Consider the following 20,355-nt stretch of genomic DNA (forward strand, 5'->3'; position numbering starts at 1 on the left):
TACATATATCACTGCTGTTGAGCAGAGAGTTATCAAACTCAGATCTTTCGTTTCTGTTCCATATTTAGATTTCATTCAGCAGCTGTAAATACACACACACACACACTTGCCAGAGGTTTTGTTGGTGTCTCTGTGTCACAAAGATAATAATAGGTTGAAGAGGTTTTACTCCTTTCTCAACAAAGTCTTGGAGAAACACTTCAACTGAAGACAGTGTATAGTAGTCTGGGCTTATTAGGAGTAATTTATCCAAGATGGCACATTGAAGAAATGCACTTTTTACCAAAAGCATAAAGTTATTTTTGTGCACTCTTAGTGGGATGTTTTGTCATTGCAAACGAATGAAAATAGACAAAAGCTTAAAAATGAAAGCAAACAAGGGCTGCGCAATATCAGGAAAACATGTGATATGCTGTAATGCTAGTTAGTGTTGCCATGACAGTGTAAATAAACAAATGCTTAGCAAATCAAGATAGTTGACTTTTTGCTTTGGGTTCATTGCAAGCGCAAACCACAGACAGTGATACTGGGAAAGAAATAACTTATTTCCATTACAACAACTTTGGTTTAATGAAAAACCTATGTCTGGTTAAAGATGCTGTTTTTGCAATAAATCAACTTGGTGTTATGGCAATAGCAATGATGAGTCAGGGAATTATAAACACATTGAAAATCACCAAACACTAAAAAAGATAGAGTGCATTTTTTTGGAACATGAAGTTTTCCACAGTTTTTCATTAAGTGCATATTTTCTACGCTGTTTGTGTGCCAGTGTCCTTTAGCGTCCCTTCATTTTGCTGTATCGTTTAGATCATTTCTAAGATTACAGACCAAATTTACATGAGTTACTTTAAAATGTATTACAATGCAAGTTGCCAAAAACTAAACATGGAATATAGGGTTTTAAACAATTTCATTTTGATGATTAATAATGGGACTTTCTCAAATAGCAATATTTTTGATGTACAAAATCGATGTACAATAATATTGAAAAGTGCAAATATATTACAACCAGAAAATAATGCAAATCAAATGTGCACTTCTTGTGCAAAAAAAAAGAATACAAACCCCCAAACTGTCTGCATAATCAGTTTTATTGAATTTAAAACGTACATTTCTCGTTGTTATTGAGATTTTTTACTTTTTTATTCCCCAACCTTTGTTGTGACAGCTATCCTAAACTGATGTAGCTTGTAATGTAATGTAGGATATTACAGTCTCTTGTATACTTTATATTTTTTTTCTTCAAAAATAGCTGTTTGGATGAGGTTTGCAGAGTTAACCTAAACCTCAAGTCAAAGCACAGCTTTGTATTACATTATATGACGTCAGTGATCCCATGTTGACCCTGATATCTCTTGTAAAGCAGTAACTGTGTGGTCTGTCGAACTTGCTTCCAAAATGTGACTCAATACTGTCCTCAAAACACATCCTGTGTACAGATAGAGCAGCTGTTATCAATATCATTACATAAACAATGCATCACATGACCAGACAGGATGCTCGCAGCAATAAAGGAAGGCTTTTATAATTTAATAACACTTATTCATACCCTGCAAGTAATTTCACTACTTTCTGCACATATTTGTTATTTTGTCACAATTAGTTGCAATGGTTTAGAGGTGCATCTACCAGCTTTGGAGATTTAGAGTCTGCACTTCTTGTTTATTCTTCTTTGCAAAATAGTTCAAGCTCAGTCAGATTAAACAGAGCATGTAGGTGCATAGCAATTTTTCAGTGTACATGGTTACTTTTGCTGCTTCTCCGTTTAATGTTCTCTTTATCTGACCTGTCAGTTTAGATGGACAGCCATGTCTTGACTCGATTTTATTAGTCGCAAGCATTCCGTTTTTAGATGATGAACTGACCAGTGTCTCTGAGCGATAAAGCTTGTTAACAGCATTAAATTACAATAGATATGATAAAGTTTGTGGTTGTAATGGGGCAAAATGAGAAAACGTCCGAAATATAAGCTATTGTTAGACACAATTAATATAAATTTAATATGTAGAACTTGAAAATGTTCTGAATAAACAAGCAAAAATCAAAGTGAACTTGGGATATTCGCAAGTTCATCCTGATCTACTGCAGTTCTGCTCCAATAATAAGCCAATGATAAAGTACTAAACCCCCGTAACCCTACCCATATAACAAAATGAGCACAAAGTGTGTCCTTTTGGACACAGACAGATGTAACTTAAAGTGACAAATAAACTAATTTTCTATGCAAATAAAATGCACACTCTGTTGCAATGTTTATAAAAATGCCTCACTCTGTGTTATGTGGGCGTTTTGTATATTTATGCAATCAAAAGAAAATAGCAGGTTTGTGGTTGACTTGAATTAGAGAATGGCTGCTTCCTTCCACATTGACCTTTTTTTGTAGACACTCGGCAACAAGCAAGAGAGAAGTCCTCCTGAGCAAACATGATTCATTTCTCACACCGGAAATTATATTTCTGTAGCTCGATTAATGTTAAAATGTCTAGAAGCTAATAGAACTTCTTTGTCAAGTGTTTGAAATTTCAAGATTAAACTGAAGAGGCATCGTCTGTGTAAAGGAAGAAAGCTTTTTAGTGGGGTTAGGGTTTGTGGGTTATAGTGGAAACTCCTTAAAGTAAAAGGCAAAAATCAAAGATACAAATTATTAAAGGTTTTCCTATAATCGATTCAGAGTTTATTATAGAAGTGCACAAATGAATTAGATTAGTAAAGTGTCACAAACCTTTTTGAGCTGTAAAACATTCAGGTTATTCGCTAATAACTGTTTAGAAATAATCTTCAAAGCTGCCAAGTTGTGTCCACCTTCGTCATTCCTTATTACACTGAATCTTCCAACTGACCGGCTCCGCTGTTATTACAGGATCCAGTTGGATTAACTTGATCTAAAGGAAGAGTGGTGCTCTGATGCAAAGTTCTGTTTTTCCAGGCAGGCCTGATCCGCACTGATAATGGCGAGTTTTTCATTGAACCACTTGAGAAAGGCCAACAGGATGTGGAAGTAAAGGGGCGAGTGCACGTGGTCTACCGCAGATCGGCCATCAAGCGGGAGACGGGCCAGCGGAAAGAGGACTTGCACAATGAAGGTAGGAGGAGGGAATGAGTCTTACATCAGTGGAAACAAAAAGCACTGTGTGGGTTTGAGTTGTTCTGTGGCTGCAAAACGAACAGAACGACTCAGCTGCATGGTCACTCATAGGTCCTACAAGAAGGACACGCAGAGCACATCAGGTATTTATTTAAAATGGATAAACAGACATAACCTTTTCTCGCTGCTCCACATCAAATCAGAATAAGAACTTTTTGTATTCAGATTGTGTTAACTGAATTATTTATAGTTGCTAAATAGAAAAATAGTGAAAAGGATCATTTAAAAAAAAAAACTTTTTTCAAATTCTGAGGTTTGCATCCATTTTTCAAGTTTTTTGGTAGAGCTGTCTTTCAAACAGTATGACTTGTGTCAAATACTGAATCCTTCTAACTACCAGCTCCTCAAAATAGTTGGTAACACTTTATTTGAAGTGGGGTGAATAAGACTGACATGACACTTTCATAAACCTGACATGAACATGAATAACCCTTCATGAATATTTATGACTGTTGTCATAAAGCGTCATTTGGTAAATTATGACACTTTTAATACAAAGTTGACATTATTAAAAATGTCTACAACTTGACATTAACCAAGACATCATAACTGATATAAATTTGTAATAAAAATATCATTGATTGCACTTTAAAAATTAGGTAACTATGTTATTAAAGGTAAAGTTTAAACAGTAATGATTTATTCAAGTTGTCATAACAAAGACATTTTGAATTATGTCAACTTTGTATTAAAAGTGTAATAATTTACCGAATGACGCTTTATGACAACAGTCATAAATATTCATGAAAGCTTATTCATGTTCATTACAGGAGTTATGTTTATGACAGTGTCATGACAGTCTTATTCACCCCCTTCAAATAAAGTGTTACCAAATAGTTTGCTGCAATTTTGGCCCATTGCTTCTGACAGTCACATTTATTGAATCTCGCTTGGCTACACATTTAAGAACTGTTCACAAACTTTCTCTAGGCTTGAGACCAAGCCTCCAAAACGTTGGCTTTCTTGTCCGGAAGCCACTTTGTAGCTAGTTTGGCGGCATCGTCTGTTAGAAAGACAGATTTGTGCCCCAGCTTTGACTTTTCTAGACGTCTTCTCAGATGTCGCTTCAATATTTCCACATGTGCAATCTATTTGGTAGAGTGCTTCAATCTCTCCTGCAGCAAAACCCTCAAACAACATGATACTGCCACCCTCGTACATCACAGTTGCGATGGTGTTCTCTGGCTTACAAGCTTCCCCCATTTTGCCTCCAAAATGGAGCAGTGGCATAAAAGCCAAAAATGAAGGTCTTTGCCTCTGAGTCCATTTGTAAAATGCCATCAGGCTTTTTGTGCTGTAATGGCTTGTTCCTTGCTGAGTGGGCTTTCACACTGCTAATTTCACTGTGGATAATGATATTCTCTCACCAACATTGTCCATCATTTTTGTTCCTTGTCTCTGGGACACCAAACCTGTCTCCTTCCTGAGCTGTATGATAGCTGCACATTATTCTCATGATGTATACTTGCACTTACAAATTATTTGAACAGATAAATGCAGTACCTTCAGCCACTTGGAAAATGTATTCAAAGAAGAGCTGAATACATTTTCCAAAATTGTCTTGCTGATGTATTGTTTAATTTCTTTATATATATATTTTTTATGATCTAAAAAATTTTAGTTTGTGGTGTTGTCTAATTCTGCATACACAGGTGTTCCTCTGATCAGTGTAAATATTGAATATTAATCTTTCAGAAGCTCACAAGGCCATGTGAGAATGCCACAAAGTATTTTAAGTCAGACTAGTCATCGTGTACTTTTGACTTTCTGAAGAAATGGAAATATATATATATATATATATATATATATATATATTTCTTTTACACATCCAGATTCTCCTGGAGTTTGCCTCTACCAGCTTTACACGTCAAATTATGGAAATCTGAGTCTATACTCCTTGCCTAAATATCTCAAGTTCACAGATCTGAAAAACATTTATCGGCACAGATTCTAAACGGTATTTGGTTTCGGGCTTTGACTGGGCCAATCTAACACTCAAATACCATTCAGTTTGTAGTTCTGGGTGTTTGTTGCTCTCTTGCTGGAAGGTGAAGCTCAATGCTCACCAGCTTCACTATAATGTTTCACTATTGGGATGGTGTGTTCAACATGATGCGCATGTGGGACAAAATGTTATATTTTGGTCTCGTCTGGCTAGAACACCGTCTTGTGTTTGTTATTTGTGGTCCTTTATGGCTTCTGGCAAACTACAAAACAGTCCAGTGTCTCCAGATTAGACTCTCACTGAATACCTGGTCATGTTTAATTCGTTCAAGTTTCCGAATATAACAAAACAAAATTCGGTAAAGATGGAGGGCTGTGAATACTTGTGCATGTTGTGGTAGGTGGAGTTGATTTGATCTTCCAAAAAGGAGAGATGTTGCACCTTTATGGTATGAATAAACTTTTCCATTTGTCCATGTTCCACTTTGATCTCAGTATGTGGTAGTCTTTACTTGCAAATTTACTACTTTCATCTGGGAAATTATAAGTGTTCGCCCAAAAATATACCCCAGACGTTCCAAAACAGGCAGACCAGACGGTCATGCTGAGCCAGACATCAACACAGGGGTCAGAGAGAAGCAAACACTGAGCTTTATACCGAAGACATCTTTTGCAAAAACATTCTTATATGCATGAACACGTTTTAAATCCGATACCAAAGCAACAGCGACCAGCATGCGCTCAAGTCAAGCGTGAATTTATCTCTGCCTCCAAGCGCTGTCTTCCAAGAAAAATCCAATGTAGCGTAAGCCTTGAGATCTTTCAAAAAGCTGGCAAGGTGGCATGTTTTACAATGGAAAGAAGCCGAAAGCTCAAAAGAACAAAACAGAGCAATTATGCTGTAATATGTTGGGACTCCCTTATTGCTGGTTAAGTTGAGTTCTTTGCTGTTTTGACAAATGTGCTCCAAATTAGACATCCTGTGGCAGACTGCAATGTTTGGAGCCACAGTGACCTTAAAACGAGCTGAATAGATGGCTGATAGGCTTCAGCAGAAAATACGGTTTTCCCTTAGTTAGCTTAGTTAGCTTATCAAACCTTTTGTGCTTCCTTTGACTTGATAAAAAAAAACAAACAAAGAAAAACATCAAAATTTCCTGAAATGATGACCTCCACTCTGCAGACTTTGGGTGTGACAGTGTTTGGGTATGGTGCTTTCACAGATGAGAAAATAATGCGATTTTAGAATTTCTGAAGGAACCAGAAGCTTTGGGGTGTCATATTGTTGGGTTCTGCAGGGGAGTGTTTTCTCTACTTTCTCAGGGTGGCAGGCTGATGGGATCCAGCTGGTGCTCATCATCTCCAATCAGCAAGGGCCTTAAATAGGAGTGGCTTCCCAGAAGAAGATGCCAGATGGTTCCGCTTCTACAGTGAACCAGCTCTGACCTCTCTCTGAGAGTCTGATCCACCTGGACCACCTGATCCTCGCTGTTTTGCTCGGCCTAACTCCTGGATTCCTCCACAACCACCACCCTGCTGCCTGTCCACCCTGAGTTACCTGCTGGAACTCCTCCACCTGGAAACCCCCTCACTGCCCCAACTGCTGTACCCTCCTCCGCTCATCTGAACCCTCCAACCGTAAGCCTTCACCAGGTCACGCCTTCACTCCTGTCATTATTTCTCTGTCTAACCACTCACCCATTCCTCAGTTCCTCCTCTGGCCTGGTTCCCCCCTGCTGCCGCTGGTCTACACCTCTCCATCCTTCCCCCCCATTATACAATAAATCTGTTAAACTGAGTTTGGTGTCTGTAGTTGTTGCTTGCCTTCGAGTCCTGGTACTTCACATTATGACAGAACCATCTGGCCATTCGGACTCTGCAGCACAACTACGGACCGCACTTTCCGAACAGGGGGTCCTTTTGGGCAGGCATGATGCTACAATTAATGTTGTGATGCATCAGCAGAACTCCATACTTCAGTATCTTCATCAAATGGCTAATCAGATCCAGACTTTACAGAACAGGTCTCCTTCAGCCACCCCCGCTCCAGCTCCTGCTCCGGCTCCCGTTCCAGTCCCCACTCCATCCACTACGTCAGCTGCTTCTGCACCACCCCTGTGCCGTGAAGTCAACACGCCCACTCCTGAACACTACTCAGGTGAGCTAGAGAAAAGCAAGGGTTTTCTGCTTCAATGTGCATTAGCTTTTCGCCGGTCCCCACGCTCATTTCCCGATGACGCCAGCAAGATTTCTTTTATTGTTGGGTTACTAAGAGATCGAGCACTTAGATGGGCCGAGACAGTAGTAGATGAAGAGAACCTCGTATATTATTCCTATGAGGAATTTATCGAGCTCTTCAAACAAACATTTTGTCCCAAGCTTGGTGAGGAAGCTGCCTCAAAAAGAATATGGAATTTAAGACAAGGAAATAGATCAGTGGCTGATTTTGCCATTGATTTTCGCACTCTTGGAGCTGAATCAGGTTGGAATGAACCAGCTCTTAAAGGAGCTTTCCAACATGCCCTGAATGACAAATTGAAGGATGAGCTGGCATGCCGAGATGAACCTGACTCTCTTGACAAGCTAATTAACCTGGCCATCAAGATTGATAACAGAATTAGAGATAGATCCCGGTCCTCAAATACCCGGCCATCTCTGCCGCCTATTAGGAGGGGGTCTCCCAGTCCTGACTCGCCCAGTCCTCCAATCCAGAACTCACCAGAACCCATGCAGTTAGGCCGAGCCCGGCTAAGTTCAGAGGAACGGCAGCGCCGTTTATCCTCAGGTTGTTGTCTTTACTGCGGCTCCCCTCAACATTTCATCTCCTCCTGTCCGGTTCGCCCAAAAGCCCTGGCCCGCCAGTAGGTCTGGGGGTCCTGGCGGGCAGATTTAAAGAGAATGATTACCTCCGGCTAAGTCTTCCTGCTGTTCTCACTACCCAGCATGATTCCTACCCATTCCAAGCCTTGGTTGACTCAGGATCTGAGCAAAATCTCATACACCCTGATCTAGTTGCCCAATATCAGATTCCTGTCCATGCATTACCCTCTCCTCTCCAGGTGGCTGCCTTGGATGGTAGTCCTATGGCCAATATTACCCACCAAACCGACCCAGTTTCTCTCCTTGTCTCTGGCAATCACCAAGAGCTCATTCAATGCTTTGTGTTTCCCACTAAGGGTACTCCTTTGGTCCTTGGGTTTCCCTGGCTCTGCAAACACAACCCCCACATTAACTGGGCCGATGCTCGCATTGACTCATGGAGTCCTTTTTGTCTCAACCATTGCCTGCAGTCTGCTAAGCCATCTCCACCTTCAGAACTACCCCAGCCTATGTGTAAACCTGATCTAACTCAGGTCCCTAAAGAATACCATGACCTCCACCGGGTATTCAGTAAAGATCTCGCCCAATCTCTACCGCCTCATCGCCCCTATGACTGCTGTATAGACCTTCTTCCTGGAGCCCCACTTCCTTCCAGCCGTTTGTTTAATATCTCCAAGCAGGAGAGACTGACTATGGAACAGTACATAAATGACTCACTTAAAGCAGGTCTCATTCGTCACTCCTCTTCCCCCCTCGGTGCAGGATTCTTTTTTGTCTAAAAAAGATAAGACTCTCCGGCCATGTATCGACTATAGAGGACTCAACCAAATCACTGTAAAGAATAAATATTCTCTCCCTCTCTTGTCCTCAGTTTTTGAACCAGTTCACCAAGCCTCCATCTTCTCTAAGCTCGACCTGCGCAATGCCTACCACCTCATTCGCATTCGAGAGGGCGACGAATGGAAAACTGCATTCAAGACCCATATTGGTCACTTCGAATACTTAGTCATGCCCTTTGGTCTTTGCAACGCCCCCGCCACTTTCCAGAACCTGGTTAATGATGTTCTTCGGGACTTTCTCAATGTGTTTGTTTTTGTCTACCTTGATGATATTCTCATCTTTTCCAACAGCCTGGATGAACACCGCAAGCATGTCAGGTTGGTCCTCCAAAGGTTGTTGGAGAACCGGCTCTTCATCAAGGCTGAGAAGTGTCAATTCCACGTTCCATCCATAACCTTCCTCGGCTATGTATTTGAGGGTGGACAGGTGAAGACGGACCCGGCTAAGATCAAAGCGATAGAGGAGTGGCCTGTTCCGAACTCCAGAAAGCAACTTCAGCGCTTTCTAGGGTTTGCTAACTTTTACCGCCGTTTTATCCGGAACTTCAGTGTCATCGCAACTCCTCTCACTACTCTGACCTCCACCAAACAACTTTTCAGATGGACCCCGGAGGCTAATCTGGCTTTTGATGAGCTAAAAAGAAGGTTTGTGGATGCTCCAATCCTTATTCACCCTGACCCTTCTGCTCAATTCACAGTTGAAGTTGATGCATCTGAGACTGGTGTGGGGGCCATCCTGTCCCAGCGTTCCTCCAGAGACAGCAAGCTCCATCCGTGTGCCTTTTTCTCAAAGAAGTTTACCACCACAGAGAGCAGGTATGACATTGGTGACCGAGAGCTTCTGGCCATAAAGCTGGCCCTTGAGGAGTGGAGACACTGGCTTGAGGGTACAGAGCTCCCGGTCATCATCTGGACGGACCATAAGAATCTGTTGTATCTGCAGTCTGCTAAACGCCTGAACCCACGGCAGTATCGTTGGTCCCTCTTTTTCTCCCGCTTCAACTTCAACATCACCTACCGCCCTGGTTCTAAGAACACTAAGCCAGATTCCCTCTCCAGACTCCACTCCCCAGATGACCCTTCCGAGGCCTCTGGAGCCATCCTCCCAGCCACCTGCACCATTGGGTCTCTCACCTGGGATTTGGAAAGGGCCATCCAGGAGGCCTTAACCAGTGATCCAGACCCAGGTAAGGGTCCCCCTAACCGCCAGTATGTCCCGACCCCCATCCGAGCTCGTGCCATCCAGTGGGCACACTCATCAGGTTTCTCTGGCCATCCTGGTATAAGCCGTACTATCGGCTTTCTTCGTCGATACTTTTGGTGGCCTTCCCTTAATAAAGATGTCATTGAATATGTGTCTGCCTGCTCCACTTGTGCTAGAAACAAGACCTCACACCGCCCACCTTCTGGTCTCCTACAACCACTGTCCATTCCTAGCCGTCCCTGGTCCCACATTTCTCTAGATTTTGTCACTGGTCTCCCCACATCCAAACAGAAGAGTGTCATCCTCACTATTATCGATCGTTTTTCTAAGGCTTGTCATCTGGTTGCCCTCACCAAACTCCCATCAGCCGCCGAGACCGCCAAACTTCTTTTTCGCCATGTTTTTCGCCTTCATGGCATTCCCACAGAGATTGTCTCTGATAGGGGGCCCCAATTTACTTCTCAGGTCTGGCGGGACTTCTGTTCTGTGCTCGGTGCTCGGCCTTGCTTGTCTTCAGGGTTCCATCCACAAACCAATGGACAGTGCGAGCGCCTTAACCAAGAACTAGAGAACACCCTGCGCTGTTTATGTGCTTCCAATCCCACCTCATGGAGTGTCTATTTACCATGGGTGGAGTACGCCCATAACGCGCACATCTCTTCCGCATCTGGTTTATCACCATTTGAGGCCTCGCAAGGGTTTCAGCCATCCCTTCTACCTGAGTCCTTCCCAGACAGGGTCATCCCGTCAGTCAGGCATCACATACAGAACTGTCAGCGTATTTGGAACCAGACTAAGTCTGCACTTCAAAGAACGTCTGCCCAAAATAAGCGTCTCGCAGATAGGAAAAGAGTTCCTGCCCCCATTTTCTCACCTGGCCAAAGAGTTTGGCTATCATCTAAAAATTTTCCACTAAAATCATGTTCCCGCAAGTTATCTCCCAGGTTTCTGGGTCCATTCATTGTTGAATCCATCATTAGCCCATCTGCAGTCCGTCTTAAGTTGCCTTCTCATCTCCGTGTCCATCCAGTGTTTCATGTGTCCCAGATCAAGCCCTACCTCTCAAGTCCTTTGTGCCCTCCTTCCAAGCCCCCTCCACCCGCCCGGGTCATTGATGGTCACCCGGCCTACTCCGTCCGTCGCATTGTGGATGTGCGTCCTCGTGGGCGGGGTAGGCAATATCTGGTTGACTGGGAGGGATATGGCCCAGAGGAGCGGTCCTGGGTCCCACGGTCCTTTATACTGGACCGATCCCTTATATCTTCTTTTGAACATTCCGCTGCGTCTTCTTCAGGTCGGCCGCCAGGAGGCGTCCGTTGAGGGGGGGGTACTGTTGGGTTCTGCAGGGGAGTGTTTTCTCTACTTTCTCAGGGTGGCAGGCTGATGGGATCCAGCTGGTGCTCATCATCTCCAATCAGCAAGGGCCTTAAATAGGAGTGGCTTCCCAGAAGAAGATGCCAGATGGTTCCGCTTCTACAGTGAACCAGCTCTGACCTCTCTCTGAGAGTCTGATCCACCTGGACCACCTGATCCTCGCTGTTTTGCTCGGCCTAACTCCTGGATTCCTCCACAACCACCACCCTGCTGCCTGTCCACCCTGAGTTACCTGCTGGAACTCCTCCACCTGGAAACCCCCTCACTGCCCCAACTGCTGTACCCTCCTCCGCTCATCTGAACCCTCCAACCGTAAGCCTTCACCAGGTCACGCCTTCACTCCTGTCATTATTTCTCTGTCTAACCACTCACCCATTCCTCAGTTCCTCCTCTGGCCTGGTTCCCCCCTGCTGCCGCTGGTCTACACCTCTCCATCCTTCCCCCCCATTATACAATAAATCTGTTAAACTGAGTTTGGTGTCTGTAGTTGTTGCTTGCCTTCGAGTCCTGGTACTTCACATTATGACACATATAAAATATCTTCTTACATCTGCATGTCTCATGGCTAACTTTGAGCCTTCTTCGCACAGTCACTACAAACACAAAGGGGTAATGCTTGGGTATGATACGCTCACTGAACTGGGTAAAAAGAAATCTACTTTACCTGGCTTCTGACTGACCGGTCACTACGTAGAGCCGGTGTAGGTGAAAATCAGCTGATTTCTACTATATTATTGTTAGAGAGATAACGTGTGGTGAACCAACGTATTATTTCCATCTGAAAGTCCAATTGGGCTCTGCTTTCTCAGCACGAAACATACAGAAAACACTGAATATCATTCCAGAATATCATACATAATTAAAGGTAAAGGAGCTGTAGCTTGCAAATTAAATCCCATCTTGCACATTTTAAAGGTTACTCCAACTCTGCAGCTTTAAGGTTACTCTCTATGTATCTATTAGACCCAGCAGTGGAAGCACTGTTCACAAAACCAGCTGGCAGGATGAGGAATGCTGTGCTCTAATGGCACAATGGGAGAGTCGGGAGCACAGTGGAGCCAAGAAAAGGGGGTGAACTTTCATTGACTGTCCTTCAATTTCTTCTCCTTTAACAATTGATTCAGCATCTGCTGGAGAAGTCACTATTTTTACAACCTATTTTCTGCCGCTTCTTCCATGATTGTTTTACCATCCGATCCTACAGCTGACTGGCTCTGATATAAGCATGAGCAACATGTATTTTTTTGTCATCGAATGCAATAATTGCAATTTCCAGTAAGTTATTTGGTTTCAGGTAATCTCCAAACAAAATATTTTGTTTGCTTTGATGTACAATGTGATTTTTAGCATATACATTTTGCTGTTACATCGTGTTACTCACCTGGGAGTTTCCCACACAGGGCAGCTTGTGTGGATGGAATAGAGGGAAATATCTGTGTTTCACATAAGATTCTATACAACTTGTCGCTGAAATAAAGAGCATATAGAAAAGGAAGATTTTCAAGGTCTGCTCATTGGTTACGTTGTGTCCTCCTCATGTCTCTGCAGTGGCAGATGTTGGCATCGCAGACCTTCCTGCAGCTCTGGACTTGGTCGAACATAAACTCTCTGAGTCCGAGCGCAAGAGGAGGCACGCGAAGAAAGACGACTACAACATCGAGGTTCTGCTGGCTGTGGATGACTCAGTGATCCGTTTCCACGGCAAGGAGCACGTGCAGAATTACGTTCTCACCCTAATGAACATTGTAAGTTCTGAAAAGTGTGACATGCATTAGTACTCACCTCTCTGTATTATTACACCCCTGAAATACAGTATTGTCCATGCACTTACCTAAAAAAAAAAAATTACTTAATCGGCAATTACTCGTGTACTCGACCAAACAGCGACCTGGTTGTCAGAAATAATTCTAGATATAAAAGTATGCTGTTTCTTAATTCATTGTTTTTGTGTGTCTCTAAAACCACGTGTCTCTGCCATAAAATATTGCTGAATGCGTTTATATTGACATCAAGCTCTGCCACATTTTCCTTCACAGCTGACCGATTACCGATGAGACGGGGCCAAAACGAGAAACTCCCTGAGAAACTCTCAGCTCGTTCGTTACAGGTTCCACCAGCTCCTACCACCATAATCTTCTTACTGAGCCTAAATCCCCCACCCCCTCCCCCCCCCACTCCCCAAGTCAGATTTTCACAGGGAGCTGGTTTCACTCTGTAACAGTTACCATTTGGACCATGCACGGCAGTCTGATTAGCTGCATTAGAGCACTTAGAAAGTTGAGTGGGAGCAGTACGGAGCAGCCATGGAAAGTGGTGCCAGACGTTTGTTTGAACTGCCAAAGCTCTTCTTACATAGAATGATGTGTTTATTTAATTAGGAATTCATACTCGAAAACTGGTGCCAAATGCCTTTAACAGAGCAAAATGTCTGACTTTTACTGAGCTTGATTGTGCTGAGTAGCAGCTCTGACTCATGCACACTCGGCATCTGTCAGACCGTGGTGTCTAATGCACTCTGATGACTTAATAGCATTGGAAAAGGCTATCTGGAGGAGTGCATTTGAAGTAATCTTGTTTAAAATTGACTTGAGCGTCACAGTAGATAAAATCAGGTAATTAAAAGTTGTCTGAATATATCTCCCATTATGTTGGACTTTTATTTAATTTTTTTAATTCTTTAACTTAAAAAGTGGTGCAGTTTAAACAATCAAAGGTCAGAACCCTTCAGCTCTGTTTGTAAGCCACGGGTTTGCTGTGTCTGAAAGAGCTCTGCCCGCTCAAATCCCTCCGAATCCCTGCTCCAGGGCTGTAGTACCACCTGGAGAAACTCTCCCCGAGGGATTGATTACTGAACATCCTGTCTGCACAATGCCAAGGTGACTAGTGAGGTCTCTGTTGCACAATGGTCGTGTTGTTTGACCACTGCAGACCACGTTTTGTCCATGTCAGTGCGAAGCCGTACGCAAGCCAGAGACACCTAGCGCCTGTAGAGCACAGCTGCTAGGCTCGTTTTCCCCCCACAACAGCTCCGTTTCAGTCCTCCTTGTGTGTGTAGGTGTGTTTGTGAGTGCTCCTTCTGGATTTGTAATTATCTCGGTGTGCACGGAGCTGGCCCGTCCCTCAGCTGGACTCGCAGGAAAGTTAAGAATGCAACCTCCCGAATCTCTCAGTTGAAAGGAAAAAAAAAACAACTCCACAAACGCTTACAAATTCCGTGACAAAACTTTTTTTGTTGCTATTTTTTTTTTTTTTTTAGCTTTCTTCGTTTTTCACCGGCTTCTGTGCTACGATCCAACGTAAACACACGGATATAAGTCAGTGTAGGCATTCCTAGGGATTTTGAGTAGCAAATCTGTGCAACTTGGGGTCACTCAGAGGTTCCTGATTTGTTAACTGAAGTTTGTTTCTGTAAGTGGGATATTTACTTAAATAGACTTGGGTGCAACCTGCATCCCAGAGCAAATTTGGATTCAAAACAAAGAAAGGTTTTTCTTCTTAGGTGGGGAAGTTTTTTTTTTTTTTTTTGTTCAGTTAGCATTTCCATGTAAAGAGCTAATTCTTCTAAAAAAAATACCATTATCAGCCAGAGGTTGCAGAGAGGAAATTAGGTTGTCAGTTTTGTTGCAGTTTCCTTGTGGACTACGTTTTTTTTATCTTCATATTGTGAGGAAACTTGACTATTAACATGACAAAGGAGATTTACTAGTTAGGGATTCTCCGTGGTGTGCTTTAAGGAAAAAACGAAACAAAATCCTGTGGAAACTTTAAACGGATTTAGACAATAGCATAACAAATAATTTTTTAAAAATTTAATAAAAAAACTCACAACTGACTCTTTAAGGGTTGATTAAAAACCTCTGACTTAGTTGGGTGAGTCTTGTTCATAAAGGATTCTAAATTTCTGCCTGACTGTCAGAGCATAGGTCCTCTGAAAGATGCACTTCAGGGGAAGGAGTCATCATGATGGGCTTATCAACCAATCAGAAGCAAATCTGGGGTTACATGAGAACTGTGCCATGCCAGAAAATGAATTGAAAAATAGAATACATTTTTTTAAACCATGTTTTTTGTTTGTTTTACTTCAGAGATTTATTTTTCAGTTTCAAAAATATCAAAAGTCACTATTTACCCAAAATAACTATCACAATGATGACAATCACAGTCATATACCTCTCACTGTTTAGAAATGTTACCTGTATCTGTAAGAACTTAGTTTTTATTAGGCCTTAAGCCCAGAGAAGCCATTTGAGTGATCAGGAAAACATAGAGCCCCTGTAGATGAGAGGTAAAAGCACAGGAGTATTGGTGCAATTCACTTTGTTCTCATTTATAAACGCAAAATAAAAATACTAATTGCACCGAGTGTAGATCATTTTATTCCTTTTAAAACTATAAAATGAGTTAATTACGTTAGAATAAAGAACATTGAGCTCTCCGAAGAAAGTTGTGGTAAAACAGCCTGCTTTTACATAAGCAGGTTGATTTTATGACAGCCGATTTGCTTTAGCGTTAATGAAATCGTTAGACAACACCTCAGGGCCCAATGACCCTAATTAACCACTCAACCTTTTCCAGCCAGCCTTTTCTGCAATATAGAAAGACCGAGCCTGGCAACAGAATGGGGAAATAATGCTTTTGCTCTGCAGCGCATCGAAAATTAAACAGCTTTCAACAAAAGCACTTCATGGAAGGGAAATTTGAATTACGTCTAAACAACATGGCTGACTTAGGCCAACATAAATGCATTAACCCATGCTAAGTGGATGCAATGCTTTCACAATGTCTTCACTGGTGAAAGAGAATCTGTTGACTTTAGAATACTAGAGCATCGTTCATAAATTTTCTGTCAAAAGATAAGAAATCTTCTCTAATGTGTGCATACACTTTTACTTGTAGGGTGAGCGTCTTCCATCCATCCATTTTCTTTACACCCTTGTCCCTCAGTGGGGTCGGGAGGGTTGCTGGTGCCCATCTCCAGCTAACGTTCCGGGTGAGAGGTGGGGTCACCCTGGACAGGTTGCCAGTCTATCGCAGGGCAACACAGAGGCACACAGGACAAACAACCACGCACACACACACTCACACCTAGGGACAATTTGGAGAATCCAATTAACCTAACAGTCATGTTTTTGGACTGTGGGAGGAAACTGGAGTACCCGGAGAAAACCCGCATGCACAGGGAGAACATGAAAACTCCATGCAGAAAGACCGGGGCCGGGAATCGAACCCAGAACCTTCTTGCTGCAAGACAACAGCTCTACCAACTGCGCCACTGTGCAGCCCCGGATGAGCGTCTTATGATCTATTTTTCAAATATGTCAATAAAGAGAAAGCAGGATGTGTGTGAGCTCAATGCAAAGTAGACGACTGCAACTTTGCCCACTGGTACAAAACATTTTTATTCATCTTTAACTTTGCATCCATTTCTTTTTAATTGAGATCAAGTTATATGTTTCAGCATAAAAAAAAAAAAATTATCCCAACTTGTTTAACAGATGTTCACCATTACAACTGTCGCTTCCAAAGCCCTAGATTTGGCCACAGATGCTTGTGAAAAGAAAATAACTGTTGATGATGAAGAACTCATTTTTGCCGTGCAATGTTTTAATAAGTTTGTCATATCATTGCTTTTCACTCAGAAATGGTAAGATTTTAAACATATGTTGCAAAAGTATTCAGACCTGTAAAACATTTTGAGTTTTACTCAGAACAAAAAGCTAAATGTATTTAATTGAGATTTTATGTAATAGACCAACACAAGGTAAAGGCAAAGGATTAATTTATCCTTTTTTTAATCTCTTTAAATACCTGTTTCATCTCCCTTTTTTAAAACTATATTTTGCTGCAAGTCTTTTGAGGCATTTGCCCATAAGGTTTGCAGCTCCTCCAGAGTTACCTTGGATGTCTTGACTCTTTCCTCGATTAATGCACTCGTTTCATGACCTGCATGGAAACGAAAGAGGCTGGAAACAAAGCATAAAAATGGACAAATTGACAGAAGATTAAGCAGATAAACTGGGAAGGGAATGACAGAAACCGAGAGGCTTATGGGGAGTTTGATCAGTGAACAAGAAACAGGTGGTTTATTAGTAAAGGGTGGGGGAATAGCAAACGAGGCAGACTGAGAGAAGGAGAATAATTAACTCAAGGGAAGCTGAAGCAGGACAAATAGGATCAAGAAAACAACAGGAAAAAATACCTGAGAGTGTCTTAAGAGAAATTAGTAGAAATGGCTATATGCAAATGCAATCTCAAATTGTGTTGCAAACCTAAGCGTAACTTGAATGGAGATCAAAATGTATAATTTTTTCCAGCTTTTGCTGCTGATCTGTGATCCCTTCACATTTTAAAATTCTAGAAGACAGAAATAAAAACTAGTATATGTATAAATACAAGAATCTCTCATCTGTCAGTCATGTGAGGCTTAAAACTCACCCAGTCAGAATTATCGAAGTTTTTTAATTTAATTACATTTTTTTTATGTCTAGCAGAATTTTTAAGTCAGAAGTTGTCACAGCAGGCACTCTGACTAGATAAGGAGTTAGATCAGTTTTTTTTTTTTTTTACTTCAACTGCTTCTTCTTTACTTCTTCAAAGTACATTTCATCAAATCAGCTCATTGGTTCTATGGGGCTCCAAATGAGGGCTGATATGTAGAAATATATTTTTAATAAATATGAATTACATTCTAGGGAACATTTGGATTAGAATTTGACTGAGATTGTAGCACAGCATGCCGTTATATCAACCTCTTAAAACTTGGAATATTCACTAATATTTGTTAGATATGGAGATTAGCGTCATAATCCACTTTGTTGAGCAGTGACAGAACCTCTTTCTTTCCTTTCAGGTCGATGAGATCTACCATGATGAGTCTTTAGGAACCAATATCAACATTGTGCTCGTCCGCATGATAATGGTGGGGTACAGACAGGTGAGTTATGTTATACACCGTTAACATTTTAGTATAGAGATAGAATGCTTGAAATGTCTAAGTATTGTCTTAAACTACCTTTGACTTAGAGAACAGCTATATGGAGTAAAATTAGTGTCATAAAACTAGTAAAAAGATACATAAGAAGTTGAACCAATTAGTTTTAAAATAAGGTATGGTATTCTAAATTATTTTTGCTAGATTCGTGAATGCCTCCTTTTGCTTGCTTCTGATGGGTCAAACTTTGAAAATCCCCTTTTACATCCAAATCTTGATACTTGTTTTGTGTACAATATAACAAGGTCTGTTGCTTCTTTCTTGTATGCAAGTATAACTTTTAAAGTAATTTAAATGAACTTTATTTTTCATTTTATGTCAGCAAATGAAAAACTAAATCTTGCTGTCTCAAGACTAAAAATGTATTTGCAGTCATTTATTTATGTCCAGGAAGTTAACATAAATGCGATTTAACACACTTTCTAAAGAACACATTAAATACACCCGTACTCCCTGAGAGATCTATTTAAAATGAAAAACTTCCTGTTTTTCTTTCTTTATCAATGCTGCAATGTTCCTGCTGCTTGCCTGCATGCTGCCTGCTTATTTTAGCTGATACAGCCCACACTTATTTTCAGATAATTACATTCTGTTCTGACATTTTTGTCACAATCATGATTGTGTTTTTCAATGTTTTAAAGTAGAGCTACCAGCAATTTAGGTTTGTGTCCCTGTCTGGGTAGGTTTTCAGCTATGCCGCATTTTTTTTTTTGTATTTTGGATCATGAACTGGATATGACCTTTCCGACGTTCTTTGTGATGCTATTTCCTGGAGCATGTTATCTGGCAAAATCTTTGATGTTCTTCATGGAGAATCTGTTTTGACGCAGCATTAAGCTACATAAAGTTAAAATCGGTCCTTCAGAGCTAGCGTTAATGCATGTTGCCTTTTATTTTCTCATAATTATTTGATGACGACCGCAGCTTTTAGCACAAATAAGTTGGATGTGTCATCTGTCCTGCTTTCAACAGACATTTAGGAAATATTAAGGTCTGACTTCACTTCCTAGCCTCACATGCTCCGTTTCGGATCCGAGCTGAGCAGATTTTATTACATAGTTGAGAAGGAGAAAGCCTGGCTTCTTGCCCACATTTCAGCTCAGACCGTTTTCACCTGGACATTATTTACCTGCATGTTAGAAGTCCGAGAAAAAGCTCATACACATGATTTGCTCATTAAGATTTCAGGTTATTTCCGACTCAGAAATCCATCCGTTTGTCCATTTGTGCGCAAAATTGCTTTGCGAAAGTGACGTGGAAGAAAATGAGATATGGTTCTTAATCATTTTTACGAAAAACATACCGTGAAAGTTTGTCATCTGTTTTTATTTACCCACCCTTGTCAACACTTTGCAGAGTCACCTTACTATTATCATGTATTTTCAATACGTGAACCAATTGAAATATTGTTTTAATTCAATCTTCAAATAATTACTCTTTGGTATAGATTACTCCATTGTATTTCTGTCTATATAACTGAATATAGTCTGCAGCTTTAAGTCTTTGAGAGTCGTTTGAATAAAGTTTTCTCCTTTAAAAGTATTTAGCTGTAAATAAACTCTGATTTCCCCTGGCTGCGCAGGTGTTCCCTCTCTTTAATGCTCTGCAAGTTAACAATGAAGTGTCAGCTAGTCTTATTTAACCTGCTGAGCAGAGGAACCCCTGCTGAGGGAATTCAAAGGAAGAACTAATACAATTTCTAATCACATCCTTTTTTCCTCCCTTTGTTATTCTACAGTCTATAAGCCTGATTGAGCGTGGTAACCCCTCCCGCAGCCTAGAGCAGGTGTGCCGATGGGCCAACACTCAGCAGCGCCGTGACCCTGAGCACGCCGAGTACCACGACCACGCCATCTTCCTCACAAGGCAAGATTTTGGTCCCGCAGGTATGCAAGGTACTGTATTTTTCTCGATCGAGGACTGTGCAGACTGAGTGCTGATATCTGCTTCAATTCACAAAAAAAGGGGGTTGGCTTCCTTCCTGTCTTGCCCAGGTAAGGTCGATGGAAACTCTCATGTGGGTTTACCTCATAAA

At 41.5% G+C, this 20,355-nt stretch overlaps 1 protein-coding gene and 1 long non-coding RNA gene across 3 annotated transcripts in view; both read left to right on the top strand.

Moving 5' to 3' along the window:
* adamts14 (ADAM metallopeptidase with thrombospondin type 1 motif, 14) overlaps positions 1-20,355 on the top strand; it is a 52,740-nt gene that overhangs the window by 12,423 nt on the left and 19,962 nt on the right. Inside the window, exons 3-6 of one of the 2 annotated variants that reach the window (XM_008436917.3) lie at positions 2,930-3,086; positions 12,878-13,074; positions 18,180-18,263; positions 20,059-20,215. In XM_008436917.3, the coding sequence (XP_008435139.2) occupies positions 2,930-3,086; positions 12,878-13,074; positions 18,180-18,263; positions 20,059-20,215 (595 nt within the window). The remainder of the gene's footprint in view (positions 1-2,929; positions 3,087-12,877; positions 13,075-18,179; positions 18,264-20,058; positions 20,216-20,355) is intronic. The other variant, XM_008436918.3, reaches the window with a different exon arrangement.
* Positions 3,858-6,891, top strand: LOC145549058 (uncharacterized). Its single transcript, XR_014084984.1, has 2 exons — positions 3,858-6,730; positions 6,802-6,891. It is a non-coding gene; the product is annotated as an uncharacterized LOC145549058 (long non-coding RNA).

This window comes from Poecilia reticulata, chromosome 19 (assembly GCF_904066995.2).
Source record: "Poecilia reticulata chromosome 19, P_reticulata-male-v2, whole genome shotgun sequence".
NCBI lineage: Eukaryota > Metazoa > Chordata > Actinopteri > Cyprinodontiformes > Poeciliidae > Poecilia > Poecilia reticulata.